Raw genomic sequence first — 12429 nt, 5'->3', positions numbered from 1 at the left:
CTCCTGCATATAATGTTAAAAACACAAGTTGGATTTATAAGGACTGTGCACATGAAAACCTCGTAAGGTTGTAATCAAAAGTATGCATTAACTTCACCATGCAACAGATACTTGCAAGAACTTGCAACAACAGGGTACTATTAAGTATTTCTGATCATCTAACTTCTATAAATAGTCTTAGCTATTGATTTGACTAAACTTTGCACAATGAGTAACCACCTATTCAAGAACATGTTTTACATGACCATACATTACCTCACAGAGCACAGTGCGCTTAAATCACAACGGGACCGATCTTCTAAGACAGACAAAAATGCTAGTTTGCATACAAAAGGTACCAGGTGTCAGTTCTAACAAATGGGAAGCAATAGGCACATCCAAAATTACTTTGAAGATTTGAAAAAAGCCCAAAACCTTGATGTGACTTTTAAAAGAACATACATGAATTAAGCTTAATACACCACACTGCATTAATCTCATAGTGAGAATAACACAGATGACAGTATGGAAGAAGAAGCCAAAAGAGCTTCAATGAGGATGCTACAAAGCAGGTGGAACCTAACAGCCTTGAAAGAGCTTAAAATTGTATAGAAGAGACTAGACAAGCCAGAGATGGGCAGCTATGGATAGAATTAAACACTGCTTCGAATATTTCAACAGTGCTGGCAGCCTAAACTAGCTGTAAGTCAGAAGGCACTCGTATTACACTTTGCACTTACTATATACTAGGTTTTTCCAGATGTTGGCCATATTCCATGACAACTGTTGAACAGTTTCACAGATTTTTAGGTGAAAAGACCCATTGACCTGTTTAACCTCTTATCAGAACGCAAACCATTCCCCTTGATAGCCGTAGAGTAAAACGGAAGGTTTCAGATAAGCAGGTTTAATCTTCAGCTGCATTCCACAAGCTAAGATGATGTCTGCTAATGGCCAGCACTGTGATAGCAGGAAGTGACTGGTCCAGCAAGACATCCTGAAGGTGATCTCAGTGAGCATGTTGCAGAGAAAGCAGACCAAAATCTCACAGTCATTATTCATCTGATCTGGGGGCAACTCTTTCCTAAACCGAAGTCTATACATTCGTATGAATGTAAATGCACATCACCAGTCACCTGAGAGAGGTCAAATCCTTTACACAGCCTGCAAGGCTGAAACATCCCTAATGTTTAATACACTCTGGCTAAAAGCTGATGTTTTGGAAAACTGGGAATGGGGACAGAAAGATGATGGGTGTGGGAAGGCAAACACTCAGGAAAACTGCAGAAGATAAACGAATCCCTCCTGAACTTTGCTACCAACTACCAAGTCCAAAGCATGAAACAATTGTATTTCCAAAGGTATAACTGAATACAGCACAAAGTTTCACTTCCAAACTCTGGATTTTATTGGTTTAAGAATGAAGTGATTTTTAGTTTCATTTTCTTTCAGCCACCAGTAAGTACCTCCTGATACACCAGGCCAGCATAGGAGCTAGATTCAGACTCACAAGGGTCAGTAGAGCCTGTAATTTTTTGTCCTGCTCAAAGTACATTATCCTCCTTACACAAAGTCTAGGACCTCTCATAAAGACCTTATCTATTAGAAAGCTATTTAACATTCATTTAAAATTAAACTCTATCACCCTTACTGGTTTAAATGCTATTTGAAGATAACAAAGTGATTCCTCTCTATTTTCAGTCTAACAGTACCAACCAAAGGCAGGTTTTCCATCATCATTTCGAGATTAAGACTAAAGCATAATCATGTTAGCAGTTATTTATTTTTCAACTCTGATTCAAGACCATAATCACTGCTGACTGCCTACGTGGGAAAGATACATGCAAGATACTGGAAAAACTTGAGTGACAGAGGCTCAAGTATCTGACACGCACCACACACAACACCTGCATAAGGCTAGAGAACACAAAACCTCTTACTGACATGTTTCTGAAACTAAGCTATGAAAATTCAGCTTCATTTAATATGCGTTCATCAAAATGCATGTACCTAATAGACCTGCTTGTCTTGATTCTGATGTGTTCCTTTGAATCACTCTTCCCTCATGCCTGCTCCTTATATAAAGAAAGTAAGATTATGGGCTTTTTCTTTCTGCAGTACAGCAATAATTCTGAAAAGGCTGAGCTGCAGTTATAATGTATCTGTACATATTGGCCTCCACATCTAATTACTGTGTATGCACATTCACTAAAATAAATTGTGCCCATCCTAGACTTACCAGAATTCCAACCAAAATGAATTATATTTCTGTAATATACATCAAATCCATAAACTCTGACTGAATGAGTCAACAGAAGTCTATCTTGTAAAGAAACACAGTACATATGTATTTAATAATATTGGGCTTGCAATGAAGATTTGGTAAAACAAAAAGGGAAGTTCTAATTAGCTGAAAATAATACAAAAATACAAAAACACTTCACATTGCAACACAGTCAAAAGCAACAGCTGGGACGTATTTGGGGCTATCAATTAAAGTGCTGCATTTTACTCAATTCATACTTCATACAATAACACAAAGCAACGACAATTTATTTCATTTAATTTTTCACTGGTTGTCTTATTTGCCTTTTCAATTGCTTATTTAAAACCCTTCTCTGAAATTAAAGATTCATGCAAATGTAAATCACATTGTAAGAACATTTTATACCAAACTGGCACTGCAGAAAAAGCATTATCCTTTCCTAATAGACGTATTTCATTTTTTTCTAAGTCTACCCTACTATATAATAATATAAAACATATGAATATACATTTATAATTTCAGCTAATTAAGGAATGTGACAATTACTTTGTGCAGACCAGAGATCCACCTATTTATCTTCTCCCTCGAAAATAATGCCCAACAGCAGATACCACAAGAAGAACCTAAGAAAAGGGTAAAGCACAGCCTGAAACTTTCCCAAAAGCCATGGGAAGATTCTACTGTGTGTGTCTCAGTGAATTCCTTAATTTAGAAGTAACTGATAGATTTTTCTTCTGCATAACGGTCACATTGCCCTGTGAGCTTTTAGTATCTACAGCAACCTGTGCAAACACCAAGACCCAAGTGTTCCTACAGTCTGCTTTTCACTGCTTTGAGTTCAAGCCCTCACAGCTATGCTTCATCCTGCCCTTTCTGCCGATGGAGGAGGCAGTGAGCAGTCACTTCCCATTTACCATCTCTGGCCACTCACTATTTTCTAGCCAATTTCACTGCTGTACATTTACTAAGGCTAGAATTGAAGCCAACAAGAACCGGAAGCTTCACTCCCTTTATGAGACCACCATGAGAACTAGCAAAGGCTTATAATAACCCAGACATGAGAATGAAAGTTGGAGCAACTGCTTTCCACCAGATAAATGCTGAGCCTATTGCAATTGCCCAATACTAGCAGAATCTAATGAAAAAATGTTTCATTAACAGCACAGCCCAAGAACAAAGCTTCAGAAAAAGCACTGAACACTGACCAGATCTCCCAATGCGAGCTTATGAAATGAGTTTGATCCTGTAAAGCAATGAATGCTCACAGACCAAAGCACTAGTCATGTGCTTAACCGTTAAGAATATGAATACAGCTATCAAAGCTGGAGCAGGAGTCTATGCACTTTGCCTCATCAGAATGATGAGTAATTACTAACATCAAACCTATCAGTCACACATGAACATCACCCCTGAGCACAGAGAGAGCTGCAGGTGCTCTGCTGGGTCTCATCAGGACTATTTGTCAAACATCTCAGAGTTAAGACTTCTCCAGTTTTCGCTAAGCCTGCTAAACTTAGAACATCATTTAAAAGTAGTTCCACTTTTCTACAGAAACATCTTTCCTAGGACTTCCAGGGACTTAAAGCTCTCAACCACAATTTGTACAACCTCAGCTGAGCCAATTATCTATGGCCAGTTCTGGTCACCATGCTTTCATGGTTTTGATATCAATTATATGCTTTAAAAGCACAGCAGTGCTCTCAGAGGCACACTGGGACTAAACGGGTTAGAAGCCCAGCCTGTAGCACAGTTTCAACTAGCAAAAATGGCAAAGCTATTCCAGATAATATTTGCTTTCATGAGAGTGGTGATTTCAGCTTCTGAGCTAATGTGCTACAGCAAAGGGCAGGAGGAGAGCACAGGGCTTTCAATATGCCTCTCATTTTCCTAACCATCTCTTAGGAACATTGCCATGTCAGACACTGTAAAGTGTGTCCAGTGACAGGATTTTTTGTGCTTTTAAAGCATCATTTTGGAACATTTACAACTGACTATTCTTTTTCTTATTAAAATGTCTGCTGCCTTAAATGTCCATGAATATGGCACATTTGACTATACGCAAACTGCACATGTACACACACAAAAGTAGAAAATTACAAACCAGATGAAGAATCTGCTTTTTTTAAAGCTGTTATTCTGCTCCTGTTGAATTACTTTCTCAAATAAGTGTTTCTGTGCTTTTAAACAAGAAATTGTGAACACATTTGTACAGAATTCTAAAATTAAAAGTTCAAAGAGGGAACATTCACAACGTGGTATTTGCAGCATGAAAATGTCTAAACTAGCTTGTAATCCAAAGAAACACTTTACTCCACCCAAAATTTGCTTTCTCTCTGTCTCAAAAGTCTAATTATTGATTTTGATATCCTTTTGGAAATATATATATCCCTTTTGGAAGTATTAGTGTGCCAACTAAGTATACAGAGATAAGACATTGTGCATATAAAAGTAGATCATAATGCTCCCTCCCAAAAAAAAAATCCCACCGTGTGTGGAGGGGAATCTGCAACTAAAACACCAAGTAGCTAAGATCCCACTATGATCTTGGTTTGAGACTTAAGACTCTTGGAATGTGCTAAGCTGTTCCACAAAGCTCATTTTTCTTACGGGAAGTGATCTAATATACAAAGTACTTTACAATTTTCAATCAACAGAAATACAGATATGAATGTATTAAGCCATATATCTATAAAGCAAGACATTAGGTCACTTCCTGACAACTAATATCTAAAATCGACATTTGTTACTGTATGAAAGCATGCTTATACAGTGTTAGATGAAACAAGAACTTTGTATTTTTACAGAGTGGCTATATTGGCTCTGCTACCTCTCTGTAATCACTGCTGATGCATAATCCCTTCCCTGCCACTCCCCTGCATGTCACCCTCCAACATCCCTTCCTCATAGCTGCAGCACGTTTCAGTACAGTACTGCTAAGTTAGAAACCATGATTTTTTCCTTATTTTTAATTGGTAGATTCAGAAATCTTCCTGTGGTAAACCCAAAACTTGGTTAGATAGTCCAGCAGTGAATTTAAGACGCAGTTTTCAAGTGGGTTTTTTTGGGGGTGGGGTTTCTTCTGTCTTTGGGTTTTCTGGGGGGGAATGGGAGTCTTTTTTGAGGGGTGGGAGAAACAGAAAATGAAGGGGGCTGTTTGGTTTTCAAAGCAGCTTGACAAAAACATCCTTCAAGAAAAAAAAGAGGCCTCCATCAGAAGAGTGTCCATGGGGAGGAGGGGACAGACCTGGCAGTAATGGAAAGTCTGCTCCATAACAAGAGGCTCACAGTACATTAAATATTTATAACGAGCAAATGCACTTGGTCTTTTTTGTACCCAGCTTGCAACCCCCGCCCCAGTTTGACTGAACCAGGGAAGCATTAACAGCACTTTTATATTAGCATACTGAAACCTGGCAGCATGCACGTGTTGAAAGAAAAGCCAGTTGTGCCAGACACCAGGTAGACAACCATGAGTAGGGAAGAGACACAAACTGGAAAGAGAGATGGAGAGGCTGGAGACGCCATCCTGCAGCCACCAAGTGACACACACCAGGTGGCCACACGCCATTTACTCGCTGGGCTCTTCTCAGTACTCAACGTCTCTTGTTGAACAATCCTAACCACAAAGCAAGCTGTAATCTAAAAATCAAGCCACAACTTGCTTTCATGTTGAACCAAAACTGTGATGACTAAGAAATAAAGCCAATGTTGCTGAACTGGCTACGGCTGCCTTTTCTGTAACATGCATAAATGTAGGCTGATCATTATCATTTAAGCTGGAGTTTAAAACTTTTCCCTTCAGTATTCACTGAAGTATCTGTAGCACAAATACCAATTTCTGATTTTAAGTTCTTCTCTAAGCAGACATGCTCAGCTGCTACACCCCAGTCGATACAAACAACAGGTATTTTCCACTGGAGTGAAAACTGAACTAGTGTAAGATTAAGACACAAAGGCGCACCATTGTCTCTTACCATTATTCATCTGCCTTTGGTGGTTTGGTGTGGTATATAGCATTGATATTCAGCTCAGATAACCATGTGAAGACACAGCTATGTGCATTTTAAAATAAGTAACTTCAAAACACTATAAAGACAATGCAATAGAAAAACAAAACAAAGAAAATGGCAGAAATCCGGTCCAACCAGGTATGAACCTGACTCAATAGAAACCACCTAAGCTTACAATAACTTTCTGAAGAAATAGATGAGTCCAAACTACCTTGACTGCATAGTCAGCAATTTCCTATCACAAACGACTTAACTGCCTGAGTAACTTTGTGCCTCTCGTACCCAAAGACCTTTCCCTGTAAGCACAGTGTTGCAGCATTTTGTAACTGAGAATTCTGTGGTCCTCTGAGCAGCTCAGTGACTACCAGTCACTAAACAACTTAGTAAATTGTCCTACTATTCTGCACAAGAATCAACAATAGTGATCTGTAAGCCCTGTCAAGGGAAATCTCACACTTGCTTAGAGAAATTTTCCCAAAATTGGCAGTTTATCCAAAGAACTCACTTCTAAATACGACGTGTAAACTACACATGAGTTTTATGCAAAACAACTTTCAATCAGATTTACAAATTAGCTACAAAAATAAAGGCTGTGCTTACGAACTGTGTAGGTTAGATGCAAATTCCAGATGGAGTGGGATCTCCAGAGTTTAAAAATACCATTAATCCAGGAAGGAAGTTTAGCTCCAGTGGATACTTCATCAATGTAAATGCTGCTCAAGTCAAACTTTCTGAACAAAAAACCCCAGTAACTCCACACTCAACAATTTACTGCTAGAAGAAAAGCTGGAGAGTGTTGTTAAGTGGTTCCTCACTCTCCTGCTCACTTTACTATGCGTTGAAGTACATTTAACAAGATGTTCAACATTAAATATTGCTTAAGTGATAATGTTCATTCTTCTGAGTATGTTCTGGTGACAAATAAGAGCTTAAAATCACGATGGCCTTGGTTTCCTGTCTTTTTAAATCACAGCATGCATCTTCTTCTGCCATCTGTTTAAAACTGATCTAATTAAATAAAAAAGTCATATTTTGCTGTTTCATCCTATATGGGATTCTGAAACCGACCACAAGGGTGTTTATTTCAGGTCCATTATTCCCAATCTCAGTTGCAAACCCTCTGTATTTTACCGTATTAGAATATGAGAACTTTATGGACTTGGAAGGTTTTTTCAGTTCTACTAACAAGCATAAAATACATATAATTCATTTAAATCCTTTATCTTTTTAGTTCAATTTTTCTTTCAAAGATGTTAGTTAAAACCATCTGCCAAATTATTACACTGCAATTATGAATCTTTTAGCCTTTTATTCCTTTATATGCTCAGTTTTATTACGGAATTGTCAGACAATCTGCAGACATTTACTCATAACCACAGAACACCTCAAATCAGTTAGAAGGGATGGATTTTTTTCCCTTGCAACTCTTGTTCTTAGTCAATGCCACACTGCAGAACAGCCAGATCTATTAACCTAATTCAGACAGCTTGAAATTACATTTAAGGTAATACGCACACCTTGCTTTTAAACCCAAGTGCTAAGCTGCTTTGAGCTGAACACCAGTTATGCTATAGTCACCAACCAAACACTCATTCTTAAGTTTGTTCCTCTTACTGAACAATTTGAAATAGTGTCTTATTTTCTCTTCTCCAGCATCTTCACATACCTATGGTTTCTGGCAGGTCCAAGAGCTCATTGTGCTGCAAGTCAAGGTTGGTGATCTGTGTGCAGCTTCCAATCTCTTCTGGAAGGTGTTCAAGCTGATTGTGCGCTACATCCAGCGTTATGAGGTTACACAACTCACCTAAAAGCACACAAAAAAACCAAAATATCAAGATTTTTAATGTACAGCTGTAGACAGTGATTAATAGAATCAGACAGGATTTGGGATAATCTGAAGAAAAGCTATTGCTACCAGAAAGTTATATATACAAAATAAGGCATTACAGGATCATAATTTCATCAGTCAGATCTAAAACCTGATCAACAACTTTGAATAAAATCAGATAAAGCTTTCATATATTCTCTCAAGAAATCTTGTTTATTGATTGATTTTATTCTGACAGTTCAAGCTGTGGAACACAAGTACAAAACCTACACTTCACACTTGTTTCAGACTGACTGGAAGTTTAAAACATCACTAAGTGAACTGTATTGAATTCTGAGAAACAGAGATCTGGTTTTACACCACTCATTATTTTAAGCACTAAATCAACAATTAAGACATACCAAAATTATTTGGCTGACAGTCCACATAATCCAAAGTAATGAGTGCTACTTTTTAATCATTTTTAGTCATCACAAAAAGGCAACAGAATATCATATTTTTATATGCAAACAAAGATATAGCAAATAAAAGTTTAAAATAAAAGGTTTATCTGATAAGCCTTAAAAAAAGACTGGATCTTAAAGTTTAGAGCACCTTCACATTGAACTGCTTCATTCCTGATATTTACATGCTAATTTAAAAGTACAGCTGGCATAACTGTCTGCATACAGTACTTTCACCTAGTTTAGTGACAAACATAGGGTGTTTTGAGCAACAGCTTGATGGGTTTAATGAAAAGTGTGTGCATGAACACATCTGTATGCATTCACATTCTTTGCATATGATGGAGGTGAAATTAATGCAAATTATTTGAAGAGCTTCAACTCTATCCAGTAAAGATGAGGTCACTGCATGTGTGTACAAGAGCATGACTCGGTGAGTAACAAATTTGGAAGAGCAGCAAATTCCTTTTGAGAAGCAAATGTCTATTTTTAAGCTTCAGGGTTGTATCTTTGACACAGTCCTGTAAGGATTTTCCCACAGGCCTGTAGGACTGGCTTGGGCAAGTTCTGATGTGCATAGAGTGTCTACCCATTAGATCAGCAGATAATCACAAATGGTGATTAAACAAATCATAAAATATTTATGAATTCAGACCCTGTTTTGAGTTGTAGGTATCATGTAGCCACATATCAGGAAACAGTTGTGAAAAGCCAGCAAAAAAAGAAAAAGCCAATCCCAGTAGCTTCATATTCCATTTTTCTTAGATGGCTGACATATAATTGATCTTATTTCCTGCATATATTAAACCAAACTGGGATGTTTTTCTAGGATCTAGGCAGATGGAAATGTGGTGCTTAAGCAGCTCCTCCATCACTGTGTGTGCCTCCCCTCTCCTAAGTCATCACTCAAATGTATTCCAGGCGACCAGAGTCAACAGTCAAACATGCTGCACCCAGCACTGCATAAACCACACATTTCAATGCCATTAATATGCAGAAGAAAGCAAATAAAAGATTGAGCAAGAGTTAATGTTGTGTGGTAGGAGTGCCTTGTTATTCACAAAAACAAGTGGGCAAAGTACAGAAGGCAATAGGAGGAGGAAGAAAAGCTTGAGGAAGACTTCAAAATCCCTCCCTTTAAACAAACAAAGAACCCCACTAATCTTTACTAAGATAACTCAAAAACCTTCATGTACTTTGGGGCAGTAGTTTTCCCTTCATGATTGCTGTTTTCATTTGTTTTCACTTCAGACCTAAACGAATGATGTCAAATTTGAAACATGGCATAAATTTCGTTTCATCACACTGATTTCTCATTTACTTGACTCTTCCCACTCTACATCTGCTGAAGTAGAAGAAAGATTTGGGTTTCTGCAGCAACATTTGCCGCACTTTATTTTTGCACCTGCTGAGAACTTTGACAACAGCAAGCTACGTGTTTGAAACAAACATTGTACTAGCTAATTCTGGGGAGGGAAAAAAAGAAGAGAGGTGTCTGTTTACTTACACAACTAAATGCAAGCTAACAGTTTCCTTTAATTTGGACAGCCATCCTTAATATTGCTATATTAAAGATGCGGGCACTCTTTTAAAAAGCAACACTGGTAAACACTTAATGAGAATTTTGAATGTCAAGAAAGAGCGAGGACTGCCCAATGAATTTTAGACATTAGAGCAGAAATCGAGTGGAAGTTAAAGCCCTACCATGAAGTACAATGACCTAAGGAAAACAATTTCAAGGGATATTATAATATTCAGCTTTTAGTTCACATTGCTCAGGAAGGAATCTTGCTCTTGGATGTAATGATACTTATAGTTTGACAGTATCTCACCAAAATGTTCTTTCATCCCCTGCCCCCAAGGGTGGAAGATGAAATGCTGCTGGCACTGAAATTCTTTCACTACATTCACTTGGATTGCTGAGACACAACACAGAGAGCAGACAAGTCAACAAAAAGCATTCACGGTACATTTCTGCTGCTGCTCTCCATAACATACAAGAGAAGATCCTTATCCAATAAGCTTAAAGAGGTAAAAAAATGTTTAGGTGATACGGCAGAGATTCATCTTCACATGTAAAAGCACACAGGACCAGCAGTGGGTGGAGAACTCAAATACTGGCTGTCCCAGGAGAATCATCAGCCCCAAGGCCTCAGTGAGACCAACCACAGTGAGTAAATGGAGACTTCTACAAAGCACCTCACAGGCTGAGGGCTGTTACTGCATACAGGCCTTGAACATCTATTGAGGTGCAAGGAAGAGCAACTTCGCTTGGTAAGAGCTGCTATGGAATCTTTAGGGAAGGGGAAAGGGAGGAATCAAAGTGGCTTAGAAAGGACAAGTGTGGGAAAATAGAGGGATAAGGAAATAAAAAGGTCTAGTCCTTTACAAATCAGTGTTGCTCATTCTGATATGGCCGATCAGCACCATCTGCCCTATCATCTTAAACTCCCTGGGTGAGAGGCTCTCTGTTCTGCATGCATGAAGGTCCGAGTACCAGCAACACTGCAATTAATGTGACCAACACTACTGGAAACACCCCAGTATGTGGGACCAGACCCGCTCTGGGCATGGAGAGTGCGCTGCCGCCAGGCCAGGGGCAGCTTTTCCCCTGCTGACTGACAGCAATCATTTACCCCATGAATGGACACACTGTGCACTGCTGCACAACAGCAGCCCTTTCAAAAATGATGCCAGGATAAACACATGGCATAAACAATCAATACAACAAATAATGATCTGCAAGAACAAAGAGGCCAAACTCAAGGCCATCTGCACAAAGGTTTTCCTAGGAGCCGATGTAAAGCCAGCTTGTTTCAGTGACTGAATGCGTCCTTCATATTGTCTGAACAGTGGCGACTGTATTGAGGGCAGTGCTTCTCAAAAGCGGGTAAAAATAAATTTCACAATGATACAACTGGAATCTGGCATTTTTGCTTGGCCACGGTAAGAAGGGAAGGTCAAAAATCAAAACCAAAGTTTTCCTAAAAGGAAGATTCGCTCAGGTGCAGAAGGAAAGATGGCCCAAGAGTGAGGAGCTCACGATCTTATTCACATTAAAAGACTCAACGTTTGCTCTTTTCTGGTGTACTGCAGAAACGCTGCTGAAACACAGTTGTATATTAATCCATTTAACAGTTAGAAACATGCTGCAGCACAAAATCAGCCTTACCCAGAAAGCAATTTATTAAAGAAAAACCCATTCCTGTTCACCACATGGACAACTAGCTCCTGCATCACGTCACCACAGGATTGCTGGAACACTCAAAATCACTGGAGCAAGGAAATCACTACTTTAGGGAAGTACTAATCACAGGTAAAATGAACTTTTTGCTGCAAGTAATGTTTGAAGTAGACAAATCTAAAGCTCACAGTAGTAAATAAAGGATTCCCCACGGATTACTTGCAACTGAATTGAAGGGACAAGCTGCCTCAGGACATTTCAACAAATAAACTAGGAAGGTGCTGGAGTTTGGGGTTAGTTGGGTTTTGGGGGTGGTTTTTGCCCTCCTTTTCTTTTAATACTATATTGCACTGTTATTGCAAAGGAAAAAAGAGTTGAGGCTCAAAGTCTGCCAAGGATGCAGGCAGAAATCACATGTACTAGCTGGCTTGACAATAAAAGATCCTGAAGTAGAAGTAATGCCCATATGAAATACATAAAGCAGTTTATAAATAACCTTCACAAAAGTTAGTTACGCCCTATGATGCAGTTTGTAAAAAACCTTAATTTCTACAAGATTAAGAATGCAGCCAATTCACATGTATTTTTCAGAGAAAATAGTCTGTGAAGACTCCCAACCACCTTCCAGTCAAAAACATTGTTAAAAATACAGCGAAGTATACACCTCAACAAGCCTTAAGAAAGGTGGGGTGAGCAATCACCTCACAGTTGTTCTTATA

General features: G+C 38.7%; 1 protein-coding gene across 5 annotated transcripts in view; it reads right to left on the bottom strand.

The window, feature by feature from the left end:
* The window catches only part of SHOC2 (SHOC2 leucine rich repeat scaffold protein), a 70665-nt gene that overhangs the window by 19080 nt on the left and 39156 nt on the right, over positions 1–12429 (bottom strand). For 4 of the 5 annotated variants that reach the window (XR_009728349.1, XM_061372679.1, XM_061372678.1 and 1 more), the window contains exon 3: positions 7922–8059. The exons of the other annotated variant lie outside the window; for it this stretch is intronic. Coding sequence is in view for 3 of the 4 variants with exons in the window: in XM_061372679.1 (XP_061228663.1) it covers positions 7922–8059 (138 nt within the window). In the remaining variant the exon portion in view is untranslated. The remainder of the gene's footprint in view (positions 1–7921; positions 8060–12429) is intronic. 5 annotated transcript variants of the gene reach the window in all.

The sequence above is a fragment of the Neopsephotus bourkii genome, unplaced genomic scaffold (assembly GCF_033783945.1).
Source record: "Neopsephotus bourkii isolate Nb327-2 ecotype Australia unplaced genomic scaffold, CSIRO-AGI_Nbou_v1 NB_1615, whole genome shotgun sequence".
NCBI lineage: Eukaryota > Metazoa > Chordata > Aves > Psittaciformes > Psittacidae > Neopsephotus > Neopsephotus bourkii.
The sequence above is the reverse complement of the archived record's forward strand: the minus strand, read 5'-3'. Positions and strand labels throughout refer to the sequence as shown.